The sequence below is a fragment of the Penicillium psychrosexuale genome (genome assembly GCF_028828465.1).
Source record: "Penicillium psychrosexuale strain IBT 29551 chromosome Unknown utg000002l, whole genome shotgun sequence".
Lineage (NCBI taxonomy): Eukaryota > Fungi > Ascomycota > Eurotiomycetes > Eurotiales > Aspergillaceae > Penicillium > Penicillium psychrosexuale.
The window spans coordinates 4,980,638-5,008,608 of NW_026643187.1; the positions used below are offsets into that span (position 1 = coordinate 4,980,638).

At 48.9% G+C, this 27,971-nt stretch overlaps 12 protein-coding genes across 12 annotated transcripts; 4 read left to right on the forward strand and 8 right to left on the reverse strand.

Annotated features, from left to right (window-relative positions):
* Nucleotides 1-667: 667 nt before the first annotated feature.
* On the forward strand, nucleotides 668-1,660 carry met16 (phosphoadenylyl-sulfate reductase (thioredoxin); the record flags this gene model as incomplete). The annotated part of the gene is made up of 2 exons (XM_057183953.1): nucleotides 668-854; nucleotides 918-1,660. The coding sequence occupies 2 exons, from the start codon at nucleotides 668-670 to the stop codon at nucleotides 1,658-1,660; spliced, it is 930 nt and encodes a 309-aa protein (XP_057045403.1).
* A 681-nt stretch (nucleotides 1,661-2,341) lies between these two features.
* N7518_003027 (uncharacterized protein) lies at nucleotides 2,342-2,866 on the reverse strand (the record flags this gene model as incomplete). The annotated part of the gene is made up of 1 exon (XM_057183954.1): nucleotides 2,342-2,866. One exon carries the CDS (start codon nucleotides 2,864-2,866, stop codon nucleotides 2,342-2,344), a length of 525 nt encoding a protein of 174 aa, XP_057045404.1.
* A 1,753-nt stretch (nucleotides 2,867-4,619) lies between these two features.
* N7518_003028 (putative aminotransferase) lies at nucleotides 4,620-5,915 on the reverse strand (the record flags this gene model as incomplete). Its single annotated transcript, XM_057183955.1, has 1 exon — nucleotides 4,620-5,915. One exon carries the CDS (start codon nucleotides 5,913-5,915, stop codon nucleotides 4,620-4,622), a length of 1,296 nt encoding a protein of 431 aa, XP_057045405.1.
* A 1,373-nt stretch (nucleotides 5,916-7,288) lies between these two features.
* On the reverse strand, nucleotides 7,289-7,899 carry N7518_003029 (GFA family protein; the record flags this gene model as incomplete). The annotated part of the gene is made up of 4 exons (XM_057183956.1): nucleotides 7,289-7,539; nucleotides 7,627-7,690; nucleotides 7,755-7,801; nucleotides 7,848-7,899. The coding sequence occupies 4 exons, from the start codon at nucleotides 7,897-7,899 to the stop codon at nucleotides 7,289-7,291; spliced, it is 414 nt and encodes a 137-aa protein (XP_057045406.1).
* Nucleotides 7,900-8,542: 643 nt separating this feature from the next.
* rlmA (SRF-type transcription factor RlmA) lies at nucleotides 8,543-10,577 on the reverse strand (the record flags this gene model as incomplete). Its single annotated transcript, XM_057183957.1, has 3 exons — nucleotides 8,543-10,252; nucleotides 10,306-10,462; nucleotides 10,522-10,577. The coding sequence occupies 3 exons, from the start codon at nucleotides 10,575-10,577 to the stop codon at nucleotides 8,543-8,545; spliced, it is 1,923 nt and encodes a 640-aa protein (XP_057045407.1).
* Nucleotides 10,578-12,247: 1,670 nt separating this feature from the next.
* N7518_003031 (DUF1708 domain-containing protein) lies at nucleotides 12,248-15,630 on the forward strand (the record flags this gene model as incomplete). The annotated part of the gene is made up of 6 exons (XM_057183958.1): nucleotides 12,248-12,437; nucleotides 12,518-12,675; nucleotides 12,737-12,830; nucleotides 12,883-13,111; nucleotides 13,163-15,498; nucleotides 15,551-15,630. The coding sequence occupies 6 exons, from the start codon at nucleotides 12,248-12,250 to the stop codon at nucleotides 15,628-15,630; spliced, it is 3,087 nt and encodes a 1,028-aa protein (XP_057045408.1).
* A 604-nt stretch (nucleotides 15,631-16,234) lies between these two features.
* Nucleotides 16,235-17,167, reverse strand: N7518_003032 (ThiJ/PfpI family protein; the record flags this gene model as incomplete). Its single annotated transcript, XM_057183959.1, has 3 exons — nucleotides 16,235-16,626; nucleotides 16,739-17,021; nucleotides 17,090-17,167. 3 exons carry the CDS (start codon nucleotides 17,165-17,167, stop codon nucleotides 16,235-16,237), a joined length of 753 nt encoding a protein of 250 aa, XP_057045409.1.
* Nucleotides 17,168-17,577: 410 nt separating this feature from the next.
* On the reverse strand, nucleotides 17,578-17,880 carry N7518_003033 (uncharacterized protein; the record flags this gene model as incomplete). The annotated part of the gene is made up of 2 exons (XM_057183960.1): nucleotides 17,578-17,825; nucleotides 17,856-17,880. 2 exons carry the CDS (start codon nucleotides 17,878-17,880, stop codon nucleotides 17,578-17,580), a joined length of 273 nt encoding a protein of 90 aa, XP_057045410.1.
* A 1,605-nt stretch (nucleotides 17,881-19,485) lies between these two features.
* On the forward strand, nucleotides 19,486-21,053 carry N7518_003034 (fungal specific transcription factor domain-containing protein; the record flags this gene model as incomplete). The annotated part of the gene is made up of 3 exons (XM_057183961.1): nucleotides 19,486-19,982; nucleotides 20,036-20,203; nucleotides 20,276-21,053. 3 exons carry the CDS (start codon nucleotides 19,486-19,488, stop codon nucleotides 21,051-21,053), a joined length of 1,443 nt encoding a protein of 480 aa, XP_057045411.1.
* Nucleotides 21,054-21,357: 304 nt separating this feature from the next.
* On the reverse strand, nucleotides 21,358-23,260 carry N7518_003035 (uncharacterized protein; the record flags this gene model as incomplete). The annotated part of the gene is made up of 7 exons (XM_057183962.1): nucleotides 21,358-21,714; nucleotides 21,783-22,022; nucleotides 22,086-22,443; nucleotides 22,509-22,648; nucleotides 22,703-22,727; nucleotides 22,781-22,961; nucleotides 23,023-23,260. 7 exons carry the CDS (start codon nucleotides 23,258-23,260, stop codon nucleotides 21,358-21,360), a joined length of 1,539 nt encoding a protein of 512 aa, XP_057045412.1.
* Nucleotides 23,261-24,362: 1,102 nt separating this feature from the next.
* On the forward strand, nucleotides 24,363-25,709 carry N7518_003036 (metal-dependent hydrolase family protein; the record flags this gene model as incomplete). Its single annotated transcript, XM_057183963.1, has 1 exon — nucleotides 24,363-25,709. The coding sequence occupies one exon, from the start codon at nucleotides 24,363-24,365 to the stop codon at nucleotides 25,707-25,709; it is 1,347 nt and encodes a 448-aa protein (XP_057045413.1).
* A 1,072-nt stretch (nucleotides 25,710-26,781) lies between these two features.
* On the reverse strand, nucleotides 26,782-27,447 carry N7518_003037 (uncharacterized protein; the record flags this gene model as incomplete). The annotated part of the gene is made up of 3 exons (XM_057183964.1): nucleotides 26,782-27,052; nucleotides 27,249-27,286; nucleotides 27,334-27,447. The coding sequence occupies 3 exons, from the start codon at nucleotides 27,445-27,447 to the stop codon at nucleotides 26,782-26,784; spliced, it is 423 nt and encodes a 140-aa protein (XP_057045414.1).
* Between the last annotated feature and the right edge of the window lie 524 nt (nucleotides 27,448-27,971).

Genomic DNA, 27,971 nt, shown 5'->3' on the forward strand with positions numbered 1-27,971 from the left:
TACTGCCCAAAATACGTACTCTATACTCCGTACATAGTATAATCACGATTCTCCTAACTATCCGGTATGCTCAGGTTATTGGCGATTCAAGAAACCTGCTAACATTATATGATTAGGAAGATCCAAACCTTGGAAGAATACTTTCAGTCATAGGTATCATCGACTGGGTTGGTCATCGTCAATTACCAATATCCGGGAGGTTACCTCCATGGCTTCCCGAGGTCGTTGGAATCAATAAGCAACCATCTACGCCATTCTATAGAACATGGGCAGAACCGTCTCCGATATCGTGGGTCTGGCCATACAACGTCTCCCATGGCGCCACCGCCTTCAGAGAATGACCCTCTCTTCCATCTAGGAAGGCGGTGAGATCAAAATATTCGAGCACGCAATCGATGGCGATGGCGTGCTTGGGGTCTTTTCAGTCCCCACTCTGTCCATTGGCCAATGGCATTCATGGAGGTTTGAAATGAAGAATATCCGATGAAGACTATGTTAGGGACGGATCTCCGGATGATGTGATTGCCCCTGCTGTTCTTATATTCTCGTCTCTCATTGTCATCTGTGACTTTGTTCTTCTTACTCTCCTACCTCTCCGCACATTCAATTCTATTTTCAACCATCCATTCACTACCAACGTCATCACAGTGCCACCCCATCTTACATTATGCCAGCTAAGATGCCCACCAACTACTCCTCTGAGATGGAGGGCATTGACAGCCATGATAACATGACTGAGTCTGGTTATGTCAGTGCTGGTTCTGGTTCTAGCGAGGACTATGTCCCCGAGATTGTCTTCACCAAGCCCCATCTTCAGTTCCTCAACCGCCAGTTGCAGTTCCTCGAGCCTCAAGGTTCGTACTTGATATCCATTGACCCCTCTTTCTGAAGACCCTTCATCTGACTCTTCCTTACAGAGATCTTGAGATGGTGCATTACTTCACTTCCTCATCTCTTCCAGACCACTGCCTTTGGTCTCACAGGTCTCGTCACCTTGGACATGTTGTCGAAGCTGGAGGTGCCACGTCCCCAGATGGTTGATCTCATCTTCCTCGACACTCTTTATCACTTCGATGAGACCATGGCCCTGGTCGACCGTGTGCGCCGCAAGTACCCCAACAACAATGTGCACATCTACAAGCCCGCTGGCGTCGACACCACTGCCGAATTCGAAGCCAAGTACGGTGCCAAGCTCTGGGAAGTCGACGACCAACTCTACGACTGGGTCGCCAAGGTTGAGCCTGCCCAACGTGCCTACCGTGAGATGAATGTCCACGCCGTTCTTACTGGTCGCCGTCGCAGCCAAGGCGGCAAGCGTGGTGACCTCGACATCATCGAAGTCGACGAGGCCGGCCTCATCAAGATCAACCCAATGGCCAACTGGTCCTTTGCTCAGGTCAAGCAGTACGTGCAGGAGAACGATGTGCCCTACAACGAGCTCCTTGACCGTGGTTACAAGAGCATTGGTGACTGGCACTCCACCCAGCCCGTTGCCGATGGAGAGGACGAGCGCGCTGGTCGCTGGAAGGGACAGCAGAAGACTGAGTGTGGTATCCACAACCCTCGGTCCAAGTACGCCCAGTACTTGATGGAGATGGAGCGCAAGCGTCAAGAGGAGGCTCTCTCGCAGGCTTTGCACACCCAGTTGACTCCTGTTTGATCTGTCCTTTTGAATCCTTCGGCTGCATACCCTTCGGCGTTCTACGTGATACCTCTCCGTTATTTTTTCCCTGTTCTTTAAGCGGCTTTATTTTTCCCCAGAGGCGGTACAAAAGTACTCTTTGCATTTACGTCCTCCCTGCACAGGGAGTTGAGTTTAGTTCTCGGGCCCATTATGGGAATTGTTCTTGAGACATGATAATGATATTCATATGATGACAAGAAATAAAAAATGAATATTTCATATTAATATTTACTCTCCATCTAAATAGTTACATGTAATCTTGTAATAGCCTCAAAATCCTTGGATCTTTGATTTGTGTGGCGGTCACGTGCGGTGCCAACCCTAGTTTACCCTGCATCGTGGTATCATTTCTGATCCACACAAGAGACTCAAATCTTGATTTTGAAGAGTTGTTTATCTTTCAAATATCTAGAAGATTGACATGATGAGATAAAGTAGAAAATGGCCGTCACCATCAAAGCCTGTGACATCGGGCGAATATCGTAAAGACATATTAAGAGAAAAAAAGGGTAAGGAGTTTCGAAAACCAATCAATAGCACGCATTCTCGGCCATGAGACTCAGCGTTCGCGGCTTGACACTCACTCGAGCAATACGAGACTTGCACGTACCTCGAAAACGTATACAGGGGCTTATGTAAAACCACAATTCAGACAGCTCATCTCAACATATCGACTCCATCATCCGGGAGATCATACAAGGCCATTGCATCCACCAAAGCTCTGCTCCACTTCATCCAGCACGCCTCAGCACTGCGAAGTTCTTCCGCGGTAGTGACAGCAACCTCACACAGATCAGATCTGACGCCAATTGCCCGACATCTACGGGACACAGCCTGCGCAAGGCTCTCGTCAGTGGTGCTCCAAGTAAACGGCGCGAATGGTTCCATATTGCTGCCCATCTGGGGGATTATGCCCTGCTCGTCGAATCGGTTGACGAATGCCTCTAGTAGCAAAGGGACGATAATTTTGGCCTGCTCGTCTGGTGAGAGAGGGGAGATTCTGGATCGGCCCTCGCAATCGTGGTGGTTGTTGTATGGATTCGCGGAGAATACGGCTTCGCCTGAGACGCCGGGGAGAGCCTTTACGGCGAAATGGTAGTGGTTGCGTCTGCCGGATGCGTCCCGCTCCGGGCGCTGGAGGGCATTAAAGCTCTGTAATTGTGAGGCGGTAGCACTTTCCATTGTTGTGATGATTTATGGGAAAAGGAAGGGATGTTTTGAGTTTTCCATATTACGTTCAATTAGCCTTGGATGATCCACGGGTGGAAAAGCTTGGCGTCCCGGGGACGAAATGCCTTAATTCATACTTTTCTTCCCTCTTTCGGCTATGCTATCTTCACGCCGCAATCCCCGCAGGGCTATCAGAAAGCCCAGCTTCTTATCAGTATACTTCATCGTTAACAACTGCTTCAAAAACTGGTCCATTGGAATGGCCCCTAACTGTTCGCAGCTCCGCCGGTCTGGACATCTCAGAGCTTGACGATTATATTTTACTTGACAAGAGCTTATCTCAGTTGCTAAAGGCTTTCGTGATACTATGGCTACAACTGCATGTAGCATATTGAACCATTCTTCGACTTCTCTCACATTACTCTCACTTACAAAGACCCCACCTTCGACTCCAGACGCCGTTAACCATATAGACCAAAGACCCTCTCCATATTTTCTTCTTCCCCATTCACCCATCTCCACTGGAGATTTCCTTCATCCATCTTCCGATGTTGGATATGGTGGTCCCCACAATTCCACGAGAACAAAACCCAACAAGTAAGGGGAAAACCGACGGAGAGAACTAGACAAGCAAACTTCGACGCTGTCGCTTCCTCAGCAACCGCAACAGACGAGAGAGTGTACGACTTCAGCGGAATGGGAATCGCAAACGACGACGGCGATAATGAAAGAAGATTTGCCGGGTCAGCGACTCTCTCAAACGAACCGACACGTCGACTTTGTGTAGGGATTACCTCTAGTCGGTTAGGCGGTATTTCGAGGCATGTCTTATCCATGAAGGCAACGTGGGAAAAAGGGAATGGCCCTATTCGCTCTCTTACGGCAAATATCCGCAAATAGGCTAGAGAACATTTATCGTTAAACCAGTTATGGTTTCGAGGATTGAGCTTATATGCTTTAAAGTTAATACTGGCTTTTTATCCTAGTAATCACTATATCTAATCGGGATAATGAGTTTAGGCCTAGGTTATATTATAGGAAACGACGGAGTGAATTGAAAACACCTGACTATACCGGATGGGATGGATCAAAATTATCATCACAGAAAGGCTACGGAGATGTCTTGAAATTTGCTTATCCCAATGTGGTTACAACTTACATTCGAGTGATGTCCTCAATCTTGACAGGGGTACGTGTCAGGCGCTAGTCCTAGGCCAATCATTGGGTCCGAAGATGAGGTTAGCTTTAGGACGTGTTTGTTGAGTGTAAGCCACCTACTCCGTCTTCTCATCTCTACTATCACCCCCAAAATAGATGTCTTAAGCTGAAGTTTGTCGAAGGTATTGTGGAACTGTTGAGAGCCCGAGAGAAGAAACAATAGCGGCTTCCTCTCCTGGGGCAATTTCACCCCTGAGGATCAGCCTGAGATCTCCAACGTCTCAAAAACATGGAAAACTGCACCTACTTATAGCTCTATGTTATCTTCGAAATAATCAAAGAGGATATGAGAAGCGACTCAGTATCGAAAGACTGTTGAAAGATCAGCAAGGTTATCAGAAATTCGTTGCATTGCTATCATAGGGCCGACGCCACGAGGAAAGGGAAACTTGATGGCACGGCGCTCGATGCGATCAAACAAGGCCACACAGAGATTATGGAGATGCTAACTAAGAAAGGCGCCGTGGCTTGATCTAGCACGCAAATCAACAAGCCAAATCAAACTGATGCATGGCTGTTTCGTGGCGACGACATGAGACAGACTGTTCTATCCCTCAAGTGCTGCGACTATCCTTTTCAAAGCCAAGGTCAAAAATTCATGGCCCTGTGTAAACACAAGTCGAAACCACCCATCCTTCTCAGATCCAAAAAGAAAACCGCTGGCCAAAAAGACCTTCTTTTGCAAAAGGTGTTGCATGACTTGTTCCCCAACGTTCTCGCACTCATTCTCCGGGTGAAGCTCGCGGTATCTCTTTCCCAGGTTCATCCAGACGAAGAACGCAGCATTGCATCCTGTCGCATATTCGATTCCGTGGTCTTTCAGGTAGTTCGCTGTGTACGCATAGGATTCCGACAGCAGCTTCTGATTTTGCTGAATATACCGGTCGGTGAAGTTGAAGTCTTCAAGCAGAAGAGAGGTCAGGTGATCCGTGATCCCAGAAGCAAAAGAATAAAGCGATGGGCCCGTCATCGCCATATGGAAATCACGGTTGGCCTGGGAAATGATGACACCGAGTCGGATACCGTTCGCGCCAAAATCTTTGCTCATACCCCAGAGGACATGAACCAAACGGGGGTCGATAATGCCAGTCAGGTCGATGGAGAGGGCGGATTCGAATTTGACAGGTGGTGGATATTTGTCGACGGTATTCTCAAAGACCGAAAGCGCATAGATTTCATCGCTGACGAAATGGACCTGGTATTTCTGACAGAGCCGCATCAGCTTGACGAGCACTTCTTTGGGATAGCAGCGTCCAAGCGGGTTGTGCGGATGCGCAAGCATCAAAGCCTTGACTTTCTTACCAGTTGTTCGGTGAAACTCCAGCAATGCTTCTTCGTACTTATCCACGCTTTCGATGCTGAGAGGGTCATGTTCTCCGAAACTGACAGGAACCACGGGACTACGCGAACGCAGTGAGATGTCGGGGATGAACATGCCGTAGTACGGTCTTCCTAGAAGGATGCCCTCGCCGGGATCTGCGAATGACCATGCAACATGCTCGACCGCAGACGAGACACCGTTGGTGGCTATGATGTGGCTCGGCTCTAGGGGCGTGACTGGCTTTAGATGGCGGTTCAAGAACGCGGCGATGGCTGCCTTCAGTCTGGAAGAGCCAGATCCGCCATCGTTGTAGGTGAGGTACTTGGCTGGCAGCTCGAGCTTCTTGTTGATGAATTTGAGGAGCTCGTCGTGCATTAGTGTGTTTTCGGCTACGCCCACGTTGACATAACCGTTGGGGTTTGTTGACGCGTCCCACGCGTCCTTCATCACGTCCCACATGGGGTTATCGGATCCGGCGTCGACGACATCTTGTGCCCGACGGGAGAGAACCGATTGGGCCATTTTAGAGGTCGCGAAAGAGTTTTCACAGAGATGAAGTACGAGGAAGTACGAGGCCAAATGAGTGAGTGAAGAGAATGAGTTGGAAGAAATTGGTCATGAGGCAGGTCCTTAGATATCGGTTACTAGCGGCTGCCGCAAATGGCAAGTCTGGGTTATCTCCATGCGGAGAGAGATATGAACTGTCATATCCGAAGGGCTTGGGCGGTGACAGGTAAAGATATCATCCAGGGCATTTCAGCCTTCTATATTGATCTTCACAACAGGAAGGCATAAATACTCTAGTTTATTTTTCTAGCACAACCTTATCAAACCCATTCCCGAGGTCCAATGGTTTTTGCCTTTCTTGACGTCAAATGCCAAGCTTCGACGTGAAGATATCATCATCCCCACATCAAAAGCCGAACACCGAACTACAGTCCATGAATATTTCGAGAAAGACGACAGTTGAAGCTGATATTAAGATTGAAATATGCGTCTCAAATTCATAATCAAGCGCAGACAACACAGAATTCAAGCCCATTCTATCTGTTAGCATTGATTGCCTAGCACGACGCTCTAGCCCCCGTACATCAAACCTCGAAACCCAAGAAGTATTGCTCAATCAGAAGTATGTATCACACGTCTTCACAGTTTTAAAGTAACCTCCACAGCACAGCTGAGCACGACATTTTGAGGCGTCAAATTCACGCCACTGGAGTGACGGTAGGCAGGCATCTGCGGATACGCCGAAGGATCCAGGGCTCAGATTCAATTTCCCTGATATTCACGATATGCATAGGTGTAACATGCTCACAGGAAACAGCTCTCGCATACTGATTCGCCTTCGTGACAGCATCGCGCACAGCCTCCTTGCACGACTTGACAAGTCAAGGAAGATAGCGTTGATCTTGACGGTGGCGCACACGTGGGGTTCATCAATATTGTTTCCCATTCGGTCGTATGCGGTGGGGTTTTGGGATGCGATGTCGATAGGGCTGGTATCGGCTATTGCCGTTCCGAGGCTTTCTTTCAGGCCGTTGAAGGTCTTGGTGACCTCTTTCGAGACCGTCGCTTCTGACTCGCCTGTTGATTATATGGTCAGGTGGACTGTGGCTCGTTCTGGGAAGCGACGTGCGGTGGAATGACCTCGTAGAATGATGTGGAGGGACATGATGGATGGTTTTGGATCAGGAATCAAAGTGGACGATGATGAAGACGAGGGTAGAATTAGGAATTTGGGGGTTTAAATGGCCCTCAGGATACCAGACGGTGGAACAAACATTGGGGACTTTTATACAGTCTCAAAAGTTTGAATTGATTCTTCTCGAATACAAACCAATTTTTATCATTTCCCTTGACTTTCCATGTCAAATGCTAACTATAAGCAAGACCACTCAACCAAGCAATTGCTCCTGCTTAGCGCCCTCAACAGCAACGAGATAAGCCGGACGGTCCTTGACATAGAACTCGACATCAACCTTTCCCTTAAGATTAGCCTCTCCACCGTCCAGGGTCCCAGCCTTGATGCAAGTCGTATCGGGCATGATCTCCAGTTCTGTGTAGAGACTTGAGCCGCAGGTCGGGCAGAAAAAGTGCTTGTTGATCTTTCCACTGTTTCCGATCCCATCGTAGGAATTGGGGGTACCTATGCAGAAAGAAATGTGGAGTCAGCAACTGACAAGCGGATTGTGGGTGTGATTGTGATCGCGGTGCGAGGTGTAGATGTAGTTACCCTTTGTCACTTTGAAGCTGGCGCGGGGAACGACTGCGTTGGAGGTAAATGCACCGCCAGACCACTATTTGGTATTAGATATTATGTTTAAGGCCCATTAGCATATATGTATAAGTCTTGGGTTTCACCTTCTGGCAGTCGGTGCAGTGGCACAGGGCGGACACATACGTGTCGGCTAGGATGTTGTTAGCTTTGGATGTGGTTTCGATCAGTTGATATACCTTCAACGGTGTAAGCAATACCGCCGCACATGCAGCTTCCAGTTAAAGTCATGTTGGATGCAGGATATACTTAGTATGCGTGACGAAACACCTTGGTGGAATCGAAGTGCAAAAAGCGGGGTTGGTGGCGGCTTTTATACTCGGAGTCCTTCTGGGGTCTTCTCCGATCGCGGGTTTAACCCTCAATCAGGTAAATGGTCAGTTTACTGCTTAATAGTCTAGAAAGGCAGGAATCGATATAGGCAGGCAGAAAAAGATTGGCATCATTCCTAGAAACAAGAACCTGCTTTATATACATCATCCAAGAGTCAAAAGCAGTCAAAACGGACTCGACACCAGGTCTCTACTAAAACGCAAGATTAAAAAATCAGAAGATAAGAAATAAATGAAGGTAAAGATGAGACAAGACAGCAATGGTGTATATCACTTTAGATCCACGCGAGAAACATCACTGAAAAGGGATAAGACAGAAGGAAAATGGCGAAAAATGAAGGGATGACAAAACCGGGGTATAGAGAGGATACATAACTGCAAGCTTGATCGAACTAGAAACGAAGACATTCAAATGCCCCCGGGGCAAAAGGTGTTATGGGGTATTGAGAAAGTGAGATTGTATGTCCACAAGGACAGTCTCTTGGTCAAAATGCCAGCACTTTACAGTATGGGAACAACTCCCCGAGGAGAGCCAAGTTTCATCAGGTTCTCGGCTTTTTATATGCACCTTCCCCTGCGGATCCATCGTCTGGGGATTTTCTCTTCTTGTCTTGTTCGTCTTCTCGAGAGAAGCCGGGACCGCTTTGTACTGCCGGAGTCGGGAAGGTGAGGGGACTGGGCAGCATGTTGGAATCTGGGCCTGACCGGCCAAAGCCCCATTCGGGGAAGAAGCTGGAAGGCGACGGGAGGAGTGCATCGGATACAAAGCGACTCGGCAAGGCGGATATGGGCGTTTCGATGTTATTTGAGTTATTCCCATTGTTCGGGTTTCCGCTGCTGCTGCTGTAAGAGTCGTTTCGCGTGGTTGAAACAGGAGGAGGCGGGCGCGCGAACGGATTTGGAGGCCCCTGGGCTCCCGCACTCAGTATTGCACCAGCGGAAGGCGACGGAGGGGGTAAGACCACGCCCGGGGGCCCGTTTTCGGCACCTCCTTTCACAGGCGTGGAGGTTCTATTCCCAGCGGAATCGCGTGATGAGTCGGCCGTGGCACTGCCACCATCGGAGGTTTCACTGGGAATCTGCACTTTCAACTGTGGTCGTTTTGATGGCAACGGTCCACTGTTAGTTCGGGATGGTGGTTTGCTTCTTTGCGTCGAAGCAACTGGCCCTGCACGAGGAGCTTCTGTGGCAGCTCTGACAGGCATTGACTTGGTACCAAGGGAAGCTTGTGGGTCGACCTTGAGAGAGTGGTTATTGTGAGACTCATATGACCCCGCTCCAGCTCCAAAGTGGCGGGCGAGCACAGAATCTCGATCATCAATAGGGGTGAAAATACTCCGTGATTTTGATAACGACTTCATTTGAGGTGGCGACTGGCTGTGCTCTGGTTTCATTGCTCCCGAAGAATCATCTTGGGGATGCTCCGAGGCAGGCCGTTCTTGGTGACCATCAGGCGCGAACCCTGGAGGCATCGAATTTCTCCCATGTTCCGGCATATATGCTTGCATATGCTGGTGGGGCCCCGGAGGCATTCCTGCATGGCCGTGCTGTTGGAAATGCTGTTGGGCCTGATGCTGTTGGCTCTGGTGCTGTGCCTGTTGCTGCGCCTGCTGTTGCGCCTGCTGTTGAGCCTGTTGCTGCGCCTGGTGCTGTGCCTGTTGTGCTGCCTGTTGTTGTGCCTGATGCTGTTGTGCCTGGTGCTGTGCTTGGTGCTGTTGGCTCTGGTGTTGGCCCTGGTGCTGTGGCGGCATTTGCTGTGGCGGTAAACCATGCGGGTGCATAGGAGGCGTCCCTTGGTGTTGTCCAGGTGGGTGTCCGTAGTGCGCAAACTGTCCCGGTCGAGGTTGTTGGTTCATTACATGAACATTCGGGTTGTACATGGAGGGATTGGGCATGTACGTGAACCCGCCATTTTGGGGGCCAGGGGGTGCTGGCGGGGGAGGTGTCCCATGTTGCTGGGGGCCTAGGTTTGAACTGACTCGACGGATATGATTTCTTGAAGAGGGACGGGAAGTGCCTTGCGGTTGCGGGGTGCCATGGCGGGTCATGGCATGATGGATCGGGGGTGACGCGGAGGGTGCATGGTTCATGTGCTGGAAGGCGGGCTGGTTTTGGAGGTGAGGGGGAATGGCGGGGTGGTTCTGAACTGCTTGAATCTCGTCGGGAGCCGGCGAGGCCTCATATTCCTCGTCATCGTCATCTCGCTTACCCGCGAAATCTTCCGGACCTTTATGCTCGTGGGGAGGACCGAACTGAGATGATTAGTTAGAGATTGTCGGGATGAATCGAAGAGACATCTACTCACATATTGATAGCGACCAAGAGCCTCGTGCATGTCGCATGATGAGTACTCGTATAGTTTCTTGTTGTGGCCAAAAATAATGACAGCTACGTCGACGGAGCAAAGGACAGCAAGCTCATGAGCCTTCTTGAACAGACCCCCCTTTCGTTTCAGGAACGTGCTATAGCCGAAGAAGCTTTGATCAGCGACTGGAACGGCTGACTGGGATGATTAACTTACACTGAGCGGTTGCGGTCATCTTTGATGGCCTTGATCTCAATCTTCCTGCGACCCATGATGGATGGCTAGGGTGCACCAATCGCGCACCGGTAGCAAGATTGAGAATAAAGGTACAAGCAGCCGCGGGGCGACTTGCGAGATACCTCGCGACTATATTTAATTACCCAAGATACAGAATCGACGCGATGGCGATTCTAGCCGGTGCCGCACGGGGTGGATGTGTACGTGAAGAATCTCGGTTTCTTCCGAATGAGAAGATCCGAAGAACGGTGTGACTAGTCAACAAAGGGATCTGAAACCAGAAACCAGTTTGTTTTCCATGTAAGAAACCCTGTAGATACTGGAAGAGGGGGTATGGACGCGACTTGAAAACACCCCCCGAAGTTCAAAAAGAAGTTGAACCCGAGGAGATGGAAGGGTAGGAAACAAAGGAACAAATAAAAAGACAAACACGAAGTAAATGATGGAAGCTGCGGAGAAAGGATGATTGACGATGCAGGAAAGGTTGATTCTAAAGATAGAATCGAGGGAGAGGGAGCCTGAGAAGATTTCCTGGCTGACTCAGCAGGGCCTTAGGCGCCGGGTTCTATATTTATCTTTTGGCAGTCGCAGCGCGAATATGTCGACTGAGCACACGGTAACTCGTTGTAGTTAGTCTTGTCCCTGTGGCTTGTGACAGTGGAGTCTTGTCCTTGGGATCCTATTGGCAAGACAAGTTGCTGTGATAGTATTCTTCGCTCTCAGCTTGGATGGGTTTACCGTCTATGCTATGATGTCAACCCGGGGAAGCTCAAGCTCAATATATACAACAGATATATAATGACATAGAGGTGGAATATGATCTATAGAATGTCACATTTACATTTTCAGGGCTATCTCCATAGGCTATTTACCCCGTAGCATAGCTTATTTATGTCCCCGTGATATCGCCAACCCTATCTCCCTACAATATATAAAGAGAGCCAGATCTTATTCTCAAGTAAACGTCAAAGTAAACATTCAAGGTTACATATGTATATGTAGAAGTATATGTAGAAGTATATGTCAAGTATGTCCCTACATCCCCCACTGATTGGTCCATGACATATTGGGCAGATATACGCTGAAGACATATCGACACGTCTAATGACCGTCCTCCAATAGAACATGTCAATAGCCATACACAACCTTGGATCCCCTAAACCCAGATCAAACAGATAATCATTGTATCATTTCTTTTTATCCTTCAAAGTTCCCAAAATTTAAATCGAAAATCTTCTTTGTGTGGCAGCTGGGCATCTAACGCAGTCGAGATTCGCGGGTAAGTTTAGTTTGGTAGTTTGGTTTCTGGTTTACCCCTGAGCTTGTGAATCGCTTCGTTTTTTTTCCCTTCTCCCCCAACACTTTGCTTTCTTCCGCTCTTTTCCTTTCCTCTCCTTTTTCTTTTCTTCCTGAGGTCTCTTGCGCGGTTTCCACTCTGAGAAGCACAGACAAATAAGATCCTAGACCAGGGATTCTCTTACTTTGTCCTGCTGTTACCGGGGCTGCAGGACATCCCGGACACGCCTAGACGTTTTAACTATTCGCTCGGTCGAATTGCCGTGTCGGTTATCTGCATTGTGGTCTTTTGAAATCCCTACTAATCTGTTGTCGATTAACAGAAGTCCCAAAAAAGCGGACCCTTAATCTCTCCCCACAGTCCGTTTTCTGACGCGCAAATTCAATTGCCAGTGGCCGACCTTCCGACATGTCCTTCCTTTCTCGGGTGTTTCGGGGCAAGGACTCCACTGCGACGAAGAAGCAGGCTAAACCTACCGCGGCGCTCAACACGGGCCCTGCGAAGCCTAAATGGACTGATGCGTGGCAGCGGACAGAGGTCGCCCCGGAAGAGGTCCAAGACCTTGTACGAGGGTGCGTGCATGAGCTCAAGGCCCGAGGTAAGTGGTGGATTTCCAACTCGACCGTGAGATACGGACATGGCATGGTGCGTCGGATTGCTGATCATTCGTCGCTGCAGCTCTTCACACGCCATTCCTCCTCCTACCGTTCCGTCCTAGCTCCGACCCCAGCGCAGCTCGCACGTTCATTCGCAATTACTTTAATCAGTCTTTCGAAAAGGGCTCGCCCGTTAACGGAAATGACTTGTCGCAGGAACTCCGGCTCACGGAGCCGATGGTGAGGGATAATGTCTTCCCAGGGATTATTAGGGGGTCACTAATCTCATTCCTATGAATAGGTCCTTTGCGGTGTGATGAAATGGTGCTGGAGCAGACTCCCTGGCGGTGTTGTCACTTGGGAGGCGTACGAAACCTTCAAGATGGGCGAAAATGGTATGCGATATTCTTTGGAATGCGGGGAACACACGCGCTGATGCAACATTAGATTCGGATATGGCCCGCGACGCTTTCTCAACTTTCATTCCGATCGGCGGCGACTCCGATGCACGCACCAGTATTATTCTGGACTTCTTCGATCTTTTGGCTGCCATTGCGGCCCATGGGAAATCCAATGGCTTGGGAGGTCGCAAGCTTTCCCGATACGCTGGCTGGTGGGCGTTTGAGCATGTCGATACAGGCAATGGCTTCGAGGCCGCCTATAAGAACTGGGCTGTGTATGGACTTCATTGATCCGATGTTTCGGATGGTATTCTAACAATCTCTAGTGCTGCCGATGCTACCAGTCACTTGTTCTTCGCCTACCTTCGTTCGTTGTCTCCCGATGTCCCTCGCGGCGTGAGCGGCATCTCATCGCTGCCAATTTCTCTTCATTCACTCGTCGAAGCGACCGAATACCCTCCCGAAACCCCGACCTTGTTGCAAGTTACGACTACAAAGGTGATTATGATTGTGGAGAATGTCTCCCCGACCCCATTCTCCTTGTTGCGACGCGCAAAGAACTTTGAATACCGCGACGACGACTGGCACCTGCAGGAATTTGCCAACTACGAAGACCCAGTTGATGCATTGACCGACGAGTGTCTCCGTGTTCTTAGATGTATCTCATCTACGAATCAATCCAGCGTCTCGAGTACCAAGCAGTCAACAAGTTTACGGGATGCATCTTGGTCTCGCTTCGAGGATATTGGGTTCGGTGGTTCGATTGACTCTGACCCGGAGGACGAAGCCAACGAGACTGCTTCGCCGGCGACTGCAAGGAGTGGATCTGGGGCGGGCTTGAGCTCCATTCCTCAATCTGGAACAGGGGACTTTGGCCGTCCGACCACCCCATCGTGGGCAGACTTCATGTCATCCGGATTCCCGGATGAAAACAAATTGAAGGACCACGTGGGCCCTCTGCTCCTGACACCTGACAAGTTTCTGCCCCCCCTTGCCTCTGCACGTGGCATGAGCTCTCAGTCGCACAAGCGCTCCTTGGATATCGAGCCGGCTCTCGAGCCTGCGGAGTTGGCGAGCATCACCTCCCTAGACATGGACGATTCGTTCTGGTGGGTTTGGATCAGCAGTTTATCTGGCGATGAGCCGTCCGCACGCAAGGCTGTGTTTGGTCGATGCGCTCTCCTGGAGACCAAAATCCGGGATACCAAATGGCTGATCCTCGAAGAGCAGATCAAGGGTGCTGCTCCAGAGCCTGAGGCCGGTGCTCAGATTGTCGAAAAGAAGCGATTCTTCAGCTTTGGCAGCCGCAGGGGAAAGCTCAATCGCCGCAAGTCGTTGGCGAAGAAGGTGCCTTCTATTGAAGACTCATACAAGCGACCCAACAACCAGGGAACGCAAAGCAAGACCAGCATCGGACCGGATCAGCACAAGCGGATCCAGGAAGCTGCGGCCGCTCTGCAAAAGAAGCACCGCGAGCAAGAAGCGGAGGCGAAAGAGAACCGTGCAATCCCTAATGATAACCGTTACTCCAAGACCAACTCCATCATGACCCTTCAGCCTGCCATTGTGAGCGAGGCATCCCAGGCCATGAAGTGGACTAAGAATTACGATAAGGGTGCCTTCAGGGCAGCATATCTCAATGACAACCGCGCTGGCACTGGTGAAGAACCCGAGGACAAACCCGAGCCGATTTCGAAGGACACCGAGGAGAAGTCTACCGCGCCGTTGGCACCTCTTCCAACCAACACTTCAAAGAGTGTTCCCCCGCCACTTCCCAAAGAAGCTGCAGCTGCTGCTGTGTCCACTCCTCTTCCCCCTTCTCCTAGGGAGGCGCCAACTAAAGCTGTTAATGTCGCTACTCCCGAAGAGAAGAAGCCCGTCGCAAAGCCTGCCGTTGTTGAACAACCTACTGAGCGTCGGGACTCTGTGGACGAGGGGGGCAAGAAGCTGAAGAAGAAGACTGGCAATTCCGGATTTAAGAGCATGTTTAGTGCCAAAAAGAAGCCCGAACAGCAACAGCCTCTCGTGAAGACCGGTGATTCTAAGGAAATCTCCACTGTGGCAGCTACTCGTGCGGCCCTCGAGGCCAGGGCGAAAGCAGCTCAGGAGTCCGGTCCCATGAAGAAGAAGCCTCTCCCGAGTACCGCGTCCGTGGCTAAATTGCAAAAGCCCTCGCCTCAGTGTGTTCAACCGACCGCCAAGGAACCAGTGGCAAACCCCTCAATCCCGGCTCAAGCCTCCGCTTCTCTGGAACAGAACGGTGAGCCGCCCAAGACCAGACGCGCCATTGAGTATGATGCTCTCTCGCGCGTTGCTACTCACGAACTTAAAGCAGCCGATCAGGAGTTCTCCAAGTTCGACCAGGGCCCCCTGGCTGACCAGCCTGCTTTCGTCCCCGGAGATTCTCCCGTGGACGTCACACCTGTAGCGCAAAAGTCCCAGGTTCCCCAGAGCCCGTCCAACGGCAATGGTGTTCGCCATGAGGTCGCCAGTTCGCCTGAGTCACCTGAAGCTACACATGATCGCTGGAAGGCGATCCGTGAGGCTGCTGCTCAGCGGACTGCTGCCCAAGAGGAACAGGTGCACGACCACGATACCGAGGCCAACACCCGGACTAGCCAGTCCGAGCGCACTGACGAGGGAGATACTAGTGGAGAAGAGAGTTAGTAACTTCATCCCCAACACTGACCATACACTAACAGTTGTTTCCACAGCCATCGAGGCCCGTGTCGCCCGCATCAAGGCCCGAGTGGCTGAGTTGACCGGCAACGCGGAGGACGGTCAAAAGCGCTAGCCTGCGACGTTCCCGGACCTGTTTTCTTTTGTTTATTATTCCTGCCATTTCCCTCTGGCTCTCTATTCAGTATGACCCAGGATGTATCTTTGTTAATCGTATACCCTTCTCCCGACCAGACATTGGTCGTGTTTGCTTTGAGCGCGGTCCGATGACCGACCAAGGTCCCCATTTCCATATCCTGGAGATGAGCAGACTGACGAATACTGCGATACGATTGATGGATTCTTTATTTGGTTGCGACATCTGTTTATTTTTTTCTTTGATTTCTTGCCTCTTCTCCGTCGATATTCGATTCGACTGGACAAATATCCTCCTGCCTTGGCTTATTTCCTTTTCCCCCATCTATCGAATTTGGGCTGCTTTTTTGTCTGTCACTTGCTCTATTCCCCTTTCGCTACTGCTATTGATTCTGGTTCGCTGCCAATATGAATCGCTTTGTGCCTTTGAGTTGAAGTACTATCAATGTAATATGGAACTCTTACTTATTCCAAGCATACAATCAAACCAGACTAATTCACTAATAGGAAATAACATACAATATGGACTCTTAATCCTACTGATTTTAATCATATACTAGATCCTAATTCCAAACCCGAACTAACTACAACCCCAAAGCCTTCAAAATCGCCTTCCCAACCCCCGTCGCCGACGCCGGATTCTGCCCCGTAATAATCGTCGACCCCGTCCCAGCCGCCTTCCCAATAACAACCATCTCCTCCCAAGGCTTCGCAGCCTTCACATACTTCCCACCAGTAACCCGGCCCAGCTCCGTCTCCAGCATAAACGGCATAGCAGACGACAGACCCACCGCATCCTCCTCGTTATTCGAGAACCCAGTCACGCCAACGCCAGAGATAAGCGGCACGCCGGAGGGCGCCGTCGCATTTAGCAGGACGCAGGGACCGTGACAGACGGCAGCAACGGGCTTATTGGCTGCAGCGAAGGCCTGGATTAGAGCAAGCGAGGTGGGGTTTTCGGTTAGGTCGAACATTGCTGATGTGTATATCATTAGAGGATGTTATTTGCATAGATGGGATGATAAAAGTATATAGCTAGGAGCTGGGAAAGAAGGACGGGAGTATGGGTATGGGTATGGGTAACTCACGTCCATGACCGCCGACGTAGAAAATGGCATCGAACTCGCCGGCGCGCGGAAGTACATCGGCTAGCTTTTCCGTGTTCGTCCAGAGGGCTCTTTGTTCTTTCAGGAACTTCTGCGATATCGGGTCTGACTCGCTCATCTTTATTGAGGATGGACTTAGGGGTGCTTCGCCGCCTTTTGGCGAGGCAACGGTTAGGGAGACCTTGTCGTGGAGGACTTCGTAAGGATGGGCGAATTCGGACTTTGGGATGGTATGGTTAGTAGAGGGTTCATTGTGGGAATTGTCCTATTGTCAGGATGGAATGGGATATGGAGGTATTTGATTCAATTGAAGCTAGAATTGGTGTTGCATACTAGAAACCAGCCGTTTGGCTTGCCGGTGGTGCCGAGCTTGTCTTCGGAGGTGAGGACGACGAGGACTTTGGGTGTCATTTTGGTGAGTAGCTGAATGGTCGTATAAATGTAATAGTAGGGATAAGTTGATTGTGTTCAATATTTCCTTTTTTAAGTCGGACTGAGGGCGAAGGGTGGCTCTGGGCTTTTCTATATGATCAGCATCAGTGTACAATGTACATTATGTATGTATCACTATCCCGTCATTGACTCCACCTGGAAGGTCAATAGATTGTTACATGAGCCAATGAGATTTGTTAGAAGAAGCTCTCCACTGCAGAAGATGTGCAGCTCCCGATGTCAATTGTATGATGATGTCATACCTCACATGCTCAAGTCTCCTGATGTCCATTCAAAGAACTGATATGTCAGGAGGTATGGTTGCTCGATTGCATAGACATGAGCTCTAAGGTAAGTAGAAACAAGTTAATAGCACGTTATGTAGTACGTTAATATACTAGATATCGTAAATTTGGTATCTGGCCATTGAGAAGAAAGAAAAAGAAAGCATCAAAATGCGCAGCAGTGTTCATGCTGGTGTTCTGGCTACTTTCCAGCGTGCTCATAGACTCGCTTCTTTCTTCGTCGATCTGTTTGAGACGCTTCTCGGTCTTCATATTTCCCGTGCCCTTGGTGTGGAACTGGTGACTGAGTTGTTTGAAGGCTTCCTTTTGGTTCATGTTGCGACGAAACTTACCTATATACCACAGTTGGACGTCGGACTTACATTCACGGTTGAACACGTCGGCCATATTGTGACGATCTGACCTCCTAGTTACTTGCCCCAGCTGTACCTTCCGCTTCTGACAGAATCGCTCCTTCCTCGATTGGAAGTGGACCTAAGCGAGCTGTCGTCATTACATGGTTTGCAGAATGAGCTCGTAAAAACCCCGGTAAATGTAGCTCGTAGATATTATTCCTTTCCTTTCTCTCTCTATACTTAGTATCTTGAGAAAATGCACTCGTTCTTTTGAATTTAACTGGCATGTAACACATATAATGTACTTCCTGCTGGTCACACTGCTTGTGTAGGTGGGGAGATAGAAGAAAGAGGAAGAGAGCTAAGGGACGAGATTATTCTTATACACCTATTCTCCCAGCGCGCGTGCTCCTCACGCCGAGGTTGAAAGGTGCTACAGTGAAGAATATATGAATACAAGAGCATAGGCGCAGCACGCTGCGGCGCAGCGCTGTGGTTTTTGTCAAATTGCGATAAAAGAAACCCGTATACAGTTCATTACGCACACTTAGTATTACCTAGTTATAGAGTGAATAGCATCTGATAACTTGTCATCCTAGTAGGGCTAACAGAGCTCTGGACCAATGAAACGTCATGAAGGGGGTTATGTAAAAAATGTATAATTATGTAACTAGTGCTACATGCATAACTAACTAGTTAAAGGATGTATTACATACCGATTACGGAAGCTAAGCCGATTGGTGGAGATAAGATAAAGATGGATCACGTGATTGATAGGGTCAGCCAAACTCCGGGGAAGACTAAACTCCATTTTGTACGACAATGCATAAGGTGATATATCAAAAATGTCCGAATCACTACGGAAAATCAGCTCCAAACGCGACCGCCCTAAAGTACCCTTAGATCAACGCAAACGCATTGTCAAAGCCTGCACCCAATGCCGCCTACGTAAGCGTCGATGCACACTGCAGTCGCCCGAGGGATGCTGGAATTGCAGAAAAAGCAGTATGACTTGCATTTTTGAGACGAGGGAGGACAGCCCAGCCGAATCATCATCTAGGTAGCCCATGAGACACGGACTTCCCTTTATTTGGTGCAATCTAATTCGCACAGTCAAACTCACATCGATGACGATGTTGTAGCACGGTTCAATAAATCATATCCGGAGGTCGGTCTCAAAGCCCACCATATATCTTTTCTTTTCGAGATATTCAGGGACTTGAACCAAGACTCTGGAGATCGCTCTTCAAAGCGGAGGAGTCCATTTTGGCATACTAGACCTTCATCACAGCATGGAACTAGACCTATGTCTGTGGAACGTCACCTAAATGAAGGACAACCGCCTGGTAGGGCAGGATTCAACCGCAGATGTGTACTTACTCGGACTGACAACCTCACTGAAGGTGACGATATACTGTCACACAGAAATTTTCTCGCACGCGCTGCTGCTGCAGTCTCCCAGTCTGACAGACTGGACCTTCCAGAGGATACCGTATGTTACATGAAAACTTCATAATGGGTTCTTCTTCTGCCTATTGCTGACTTATTTCTCAATCAGACTTTTTATCCCACAGACGAATCATATTGTGAAAATGAAATCATCCTCAGACAGCAGATCTTGAAAGATTTCCCCTCTCGAGCCGGGGCCGAAGTTCTCATGGCATCATTTTTCTCCTATGCCGAGGCCAACTGGTACTATTTCGACGAAAGCTCGTTTAGAAAGCAGCTGTTTGAACTCTATGACAGTGACCTATCACCGACCTACTCCAGTCTCAAGTTCATTTGTTTGGCCCTAACTGTCTTCGCCATGGGCAGCCAGTTCGTTCATCTATACCATACTGACAATTCGATTGCCTTGGAAGCCATGACTGTGGTTCAGTCAGGAATTCCAGGGACGCGGTACTTCCAACATGCGCAGAAACTTGTGCCGCAGATAATAGCTTCTCCTTCCCTGGAAGGCCTGCTGAGCTGTCTACTACTCGCCTTGTATGTACTGCCGATTCATAGCACTGAAACTTGTTACACCTATCTTGGGCTTGCTTTGCGCATCGCGATCAGCCTCGGCCTTCATCGAAAATCAACAAGGTCGGCATTATCTCCGTCACTTTCGGAGCTCCACAACCGTGTGTTCTGGACTACCTACAGCATTGAACGGTATGGCTTTCTATATAACCCTGATTCTTATCTTTCTCTTAATAAGATTCCAGAATGGTTGCTCTTTCTCTTGGATATCCCGAGACGCTTCAAACCAAAGATATCGACTGCCTCCTTCCTCATCGACAGCCTGACCTGGATGTTCCGGGCTCCTATAGAGCCGAGAGACTACTGGCAAATACAAGGTTGACTCTGTTGCTCAACGAAGTGATTTGCTTAAGGTGAGAAGGCTATTGTAATCTGGACGAAGGAAGCCAGACAACATTCCCGGCTGGTATGCTAACCGTCAATAGGTCCTTGAAGCACGGTTCGACCGAGGAAATCCGAAGTCAACTTTTGGCTTGGAAGGCAGACCTACCCGCTCAATTAGCCACATTGGACGATAACTGTTTACGACTGAACGTGCATTTACAACTCCACTACTCTATGATCTGGATCTATATCGGTCGCGCAGCCCTGATCGACAAAGTGCGACGCTTACTCAGCAAGAAAGAGCCCACAAAAGACGACCTTGACATAGCGGGCGACAGTCAAGAATTATCAGACGCTTGCGCAGAACACGCAGCGCGGATAATCGATCTCATTGATCTGCTCAGAAGTCGCGGGCAACTGAGTCTATTCTCTTACACTGATTTCCATACCTGCAGCTCCGCAACCATCATCGTTCTCCTGGATAGTATCCTGAACCCACGACTGTCCTCGTTTCCGAAAGTCCGGACCGCAATGGGCGCTCTGCAATATATGGCTACTGGCAGTGATTTGGCCAGAAATAGCCTCAAGTATGTCCACAATTTCCAAAACGTGGTCAACAAAGCCTTGGCGTCTATTTCCTGTTTGGATAATGGGAAATCTCGCCCTGAGGGAGAGACTGGTCCACTTCCGCTTGGGGAGCCACGTGAAGAGACGTTTACCGAAGGATTGGACATGTACCAGCATGAAGGCGAAGAGCCTAACCTGGCTCTATTTTCTGACATAGGGATTGCGCTTGAAGACTGTTCATTTACAGAGCTACATCTCCTTGGGCTTGACAGCCTATACTCGAGTGATGTACAAAATTGGAACGGCAGTTAGAAATAAATCCACGTCTTCTTTTCCACTTCAATCTCAACAGAACATTCTGTCCTCCTTGATTATCCTTTTGCTTCTTTTAAACTTGTCAAAATGCTATATGATGCACGTAGGTGTCTGCGTGGCCGAGAGAAAAGAGGGATCAACAGCAGTGGGGTAATATGATAATGATTTAACTACTAGTAAATAGCTTCATCTCCAGGAGACAAAGAATAAAGCAACAAGGCCTAAAAGCCACAAAGGGCAAAGAAAGTTCTGACAAGCTGCTTATAAACAATTCCCCACCGCATCAACACATCACATTAAATCAAAGGTTATACCGGAAATTCTTGTCTTCCTTGTCCGTCAAGTCCTTTCCAGTGACCTCCTCCGCGTACTCGAAGATATCCATCCCCATTGTAGACCGACGTTTATTGTCACGAGCACACGTGAACCAATACACCCCGACGGTCGGAATGAACACAAGCCAGCTAACCAGAGCCAATACGAGACCACTGCGATACCTGGGTGCATTTTTCGTGTTCCAGAGTAATGGTCCAACTATAGCACCGATAGCGTAGCCAACGAAGAACAAAGCGTTGACGATGGCCTTTTTGGTATTTCCACGAATATTGGAAGCGTTTAGACTGAGAATGACCGTTAAGATGTTTGAGATGACGGAGGCCTTTGTAAAACAAGAATTAGCAAAATTCAGTACAAGTACGAGGGTGTAGGTTCAGCCAATTTACATACCAACCACGATGCAACAATCATACCCCATCCCGAGGACAAGGGGAGCGTGAATAGTAGAATGATTCCGACGAGCGGGATGATTGTAAGCCCGATGGTGATCGCACATCGACGATTCGGCCAAATGTAGCAGAGACCTATTCCGACCCAAATAAAGAACATCTGAATTGCACCTGCTGGTGAAGTGTATAGCATGGTTTCGAAATTTGTGTAGCCCAAAGAGTAGATGATAAGGGAAGCGAACTGTCACCGGAGTATAGTCAGTAATTGCACACATGTCTTCTTGTAAGAGAATACGCGACTTACTGCAATGACTGGCGAAGGTAGTGTGATGAGAAGCCCAAATAGGAAACTCAAATATGCTCTGATATCCATAGCTGTCTCTTTCAATTGTGAGATAGAGAAAGTTGTCTGGTCTCCTCCTTCGGTTTCCGCCCGCAATCGTTGTGTTGCTACCTGTCGCTCTTCGGGGGTGAGAAACCACGCTGAGTCGGGACCAGCGGGCATCAAGAAGAAGAATAGGATTCCAAAGAAGACCGTGAGAGCTCCACAGATGATGAACATCGCTTTCCATTGGGCAATGGCCAATGCCGTGTTGTGACCGATACCATACATCATTAGAGCACCGATGACCTGAGCCAGCCCGTTGCAGCTGATCCATAGACTAGTTTGAGAATTTGATGGTTAGATAGAGAAAAGGTAGATTGGGGGTTATTAGGGATATCCTACCCGATGCGCATGGGATGCTCGCTTTTCTTATACCAGAGACTGGTGAGCGTCACAAAGGCAGGCGAGACCGCACCTTCAGCCAATCCAAGGGCGAATCGAACACCCATGAAAGATGAGAAGGTTGTTGCTCCTGCCAGACACTATCTTGATATCAGTATGCCTTCAAACAAAATGTTGGTGACTGGGTAAATTACCATGCAAACTCCACCCCAGAGTATACTATACTCGGTCAGATTTCCCGAATAATCATCATGAGATTGCTCGAAACTCACATAAGACAGGATACAAATTTGGCAAGCGGAAGACGACTCATCAAGTAGATGGCCGGGAATTCTGACGCCAGCTGCCCAACGTAGAAGATGGACCCTAGCCAGGCGAACTGTGTGCCCACAAGGTGTAGGTCATCTATCAATCCGAACACACCAGCGTAACTTAGACTCTGCTTGTCAAGGTCTAAATGCGGGATATTAGCGGTATCCAAAAGCAAGAGGAACCAAAACATGAAACAACTTACACTGAGAGAAGTAAATCAAGCACATCTTCAAGCCTCTCACGATCAGCATCCATTCCCATGATATCGAACAAGGACAATTGCTTACCAGTGGCAAGACCACCAAATCAATCTTCCACCTGACCCGTCTCTCAATCGCAGGGTCAATGTGGATTGCCGAAGTGCCTGTTTCCATAGCAGTCTTCGGATTGGATTCGTCCAATTGCATATCTGCGGTTTTGGTATCCGATTGATTCATCATGATCTGAGTGAATTGGATAAGGAATGGACATGCACGATGTACGAAATATCACTGGGAGGAAAAGGAGAACAATACCCCGGCCTTTATATATGACAAACTACCCCGGATTTGGCTTATCTCTCGACAGCCGTGAATGCATGTAGTGGGTAGGTGCGTGCGATCCACTTCTGGCTCTATGGAAACGCGACATCTAGTCCAAGCCACTGAGCATTGGCGTTATCTTTCATTGGTTTGTTTTATTAATAAATCGTTTATAGGGCAGGATAAAACCTGTGGTAGGTAGGCTGTAATCGTGCCAAGCACCAACACATCTATAGTGGGCCCCACCAGATAGTCATTTGTAGAGGCAGGTATCTTTTGTATATCGACTGCATACAAAAGGTACATAAACATAGTCTCAATATCTATAAACCTCGAACTAATTAGGGAGAATGTAGGAAGATAGTTGTAGTGTAGACAGCGTCTTGATTACTTAGTATCAATGTTAGTGGGATTATTCAGTATAGAGAATAATAAACTTTTCCACATGATGTCTATATCTGGTGATTGCTAACGAGTGTCTTTACACTTTGATATCATATACTCAGGATCAATCTTAGTGGTAGATAACTTGAACCAGGCTTTCGCTATATCTTTATCTCTTTAGATTTCCTGAAGCCGGTCTGATAGTTGAGAAAATCGAGAAGATGACTCTATGTTGCTCATGTACCTTTTGTATAGAGTCACCATACAAAGGATACCCAATCCTTACAAGCACCCGGTGATTAGCCGGTGAGATCTGCGGGTACTTGTACCCGCAGGGCCGGTCTCTGTTGCCACCGAAGTAGGTTTGGGATGCGGGTACACGTACCCGCACGTCAAATGATGGCGAGTATCGATGCCAAGACAACGCTATCGGCAATTGTAATACGTCCAGATAGACTATCATTTGGTAGATCATGCTTAGTCTACAATACAAGAGCTGATCCCACTGCGGTGGAAATTGCAAGTTTCTTGTTCATCCTATTACCACCTTGGAATCAAGAATAAGGCTTCAATATCTTTAAACTTGCCTGATCATCGATAACTTGCTTACGTCTTTCTCCTTGTTACCACTACCACCATGACAGCCCGGAAACCCGATCTTCAGCGTATTGCCAAGCCTTGGCTGCTGGGTCCTCAACGGACGTACATCTTCACGTCTGCCAACTTGATTGACCTTGACGCTGGAACAGTCATCAAGAACACGACCATCAAACTCTCCGGTGGCCTTGTATCATTAGTCGACACCTCCGGAGTAGAGACTGGCGACAATGTTGACCCCGACGCTGTACAAATCGACCTGAAAGGCAAATACGTCTGCCCGGGCTTGATCGATAGCCATGTCCACATCGCTGCAGTACCTGGTTCTTTGAGCCTCCGAGAACTGAAAGAGGTAAGCAGCACCCAGAGTATGCTACGGCAACCGGGTGTTTGCAAGTCCATGCTGGACCGTGGCTTCACGACGGTCCGAGATTGTGGAGGAGCGTCTTTTGCCTTGAAAGAATCAATCCAGGAAGGCATCATATCCGGGCCGAGATTGTTCATTGCCGGACATGCCCTCTCCCAAACAGGAGGCCATGGAGATCGTCGTCAGCAGCACGATCCCAATGAGTGCTGTGGAGGGCATGTGAATGGGGTTGGTCGCATCGTGGATGGAGTTGATCAGTGCTTGAAGTATACCCGCGAGGAGTTGCGGCAGGGCGCGGACTTCATCAAAATCATGGGTGGTGGCGGGGTTGCTAGCGCCACAGACGAGATCCAACACCTTCAATTATCCAATGATGAGATAAAGGCGATTGTTACAGTGGCCAACAATGCGGGGACGTATGTTACCAGCCATGCGTATACGCCAGAGGCGATCCAGCAGGCTATCCGACAGGGAGTCAAGGGGATTGAACATGGCAATCTCATTGACAAAGCCACAGCCGAAATGATGAAGGAGTACGGCGTCTTTCTTACCCCCACCCTGGTGACATACGCTACGATGGCCGCTCCCGAGTTCAGCGGATTCCTCCCCCCTGTTTCTGCGGGCAAAAACCGTGAAGTCTTGGACAAAGGCCTTCTCGCCCTGGAGCTAGCCAATAAAGTTGGGCTTGATATTTGCTTTGGCACGGATCTTTTAGGTCCCCTGCATTATGCCCAAAGTAAAGAATTTACCATTCGGAGCACTGTCCAGACACCACTGGAGGTCCTTCGAAGCGCTACCACGACTCCTGCGCGGATGTTGCGACAGGATAAATTCCTGGGCAAGGTTGCTCCAGGGTTTGCCGCCGACTTGCTCGTCTTGAACGCAAACCCCTTGGATGATATCACCGTTTTGGACCGACCGGACGTTCATTTGCTAGCAACCATCAAGGAAGGCCGAGTCGTGAGCTCCCGTTGGAATGTGTTGGATGTTGAAGAAAACCGTTTGCCAAAGATAGAGTGAGGGGTGAAGGGGGGAGAATATGTACAGTGGGAATGAAGAGAAGGTTGGTTCCGGAGTTCATTGAAGGGTGCTTCGTGGTGGCGGCGAAAGTTTTATTGATAGAGTCGATAAACATGCACGGTGTGCAAGAAATGGCACCGTAAACGGGAGACCAAAAGATAAATTACACAGAACAATACTTTCCTCGATAATGCGAGCCATCCCGCAATAATAATATGCTTCGAATCGCGGCTATTGCTGGCAGATAACTAGGCCAAAACGAGATCTTCCTTGATACGGTAGTGTATAACCGTTAGCAGGTCCTCGTAGGCTCTGTTCCCTTTTCGATAGCCGACAAAATAAGAAAGAATGTTGGACAGACTTACTTGTGGGCTCAATTCCATTCTCAAGTACACTACGGAGTAGACGGGGAGGGGTTTAAGGTAGTGTGGGGAGGATGTGTGGGGTGCCAGAGCCTCCCACTGGTCCGTGCGCAGATTTTGGACTAGCGTCTTGGCGCAGAATGTCATTACATAATCGTGTCGAGGTTGCCAGCACTGTATCTTCTATATGGCAACTCCATACAAAAGGTACATGAGCACAACATCGGAAATAGTACGCACCGCTAAGCTATATTCATGCTAGTCACATCACGGGCAACACTTCTTTACGGCCCGATAACCCCTCTTACGTCTGTGTTTGGTTTGACCTCAGACTTCCGTATAAATGATCTTTGCATTTTCAAATTCCCAAATTCTTCCATCGCCTACGTTATATACCTTAAAAAAAAACCGAAAGCCTGCGTACATTCAATCCAAACCTCATCGCCAGCATCAACTTCAATCAAAAACCCTATGGCGTCTTCCCCGGTGCCCTCTCATGTTATCCACACGTCCAAAGGTCCGACCACATTCAGGACACACGATGGAGCGATGTTTGACATGCTGTATTTTGATATGGCGCATCAAGGTTGAATGGCTGCTAAATGTCGTGTGGTTCGTGCAGCCCTGCCAGAAGCATTTGAAACGGCCGTCGGAACTAAGGTAAGAGGAAGACTGCTAACTATGAAGTGGGAAGAATGAGAAATTCTGACTCACACTCGTCCCTGGTCTTCACTATGAGCAGAGGCTGCTTCCACGTGAGCGACTTGAATGTTGGGGTTCCGAATTGTGGTTTGACCGGGACGGAGAGAGTCTTCAGCTCTATACTGCCCGGTCGAGGACACCGGACCTTGATGATCTTTTTCCAGCTTCGCAAGCCATGCCTTCAGCGACATTAACTTTGGGCGTTGTCCAAAACAATCACCACCCTTCAACTTTTCCATGAAAGCAACATGTTTCGCGATAAACAACGAAACGTCATCCCTAGACTTCGAGATATAGATATTCAACGAAGCATACTCGTTGCCTTCCAAGCGAAAAACAGCATACGTATGCTTACAACTCCACCCGGGTTGTTTCTGAAGTTTCACCAACACATGGTACTGAATCCCTTCGGTTACATGTTCTTCACGACAACCATAGTATCGAGCAATAGGAACACCCCTCCTTTGCAACATACCACAGAAGAGTTCTTCGAATTGACTTTTCGACTGCACACTGCATCGAGAATATATCAAATAAAACCATCGATGATGTACTCTTACTTCAGTACCCACCGAAGGCACAAAGATGGCACTTCCCATTCGGGAAGCAAGCGAAGCATCAATAGGAAGGGTCTCAGGCTGCCGACTAACAATTACTCGAAATCGACCGAACATTTTGTTACCCGAAATAATAATCCACATCTACGAAGAGGGGGTACACCCCTCCTTTATCTTATTGATGAGGTCACGTGCATTGGCACATCGTACCAAGAATCACTGCTTCGAGTAATTTCTCAGTCTTCCAGGCTCGCCAAGACCAAAATTACTTGATAGAGTAATTATTGTCACATGCCCAATTGGTGCCCAATTGGTGCCCGAATGATGTAGTCATAGGTAACAAGTGATCACACGTGCTCACGCTACTGAGGCGGCACCAGGCTGATACATGAAGAGAGCAACCCGCGGAGAGTACAGATCCCTGTCCAATAGGAGAGGCAGATGGTTAAGTCTGCGTATCCCAACCACGGTTAAGAAATGCAGAGGCATGGTTCATAGAAGGGGTTTGAAGAGGACAATCCGCAGAGGGTAGAGGTGGCTTTCCGACAGTAGAGGCAGATAGTGGAGTATGCATAGTCCAACTGGGGTCGAGAGATGCGGAGGCATGGCTCAGACAATGGTTGCAAAGAGGCCAACATGTA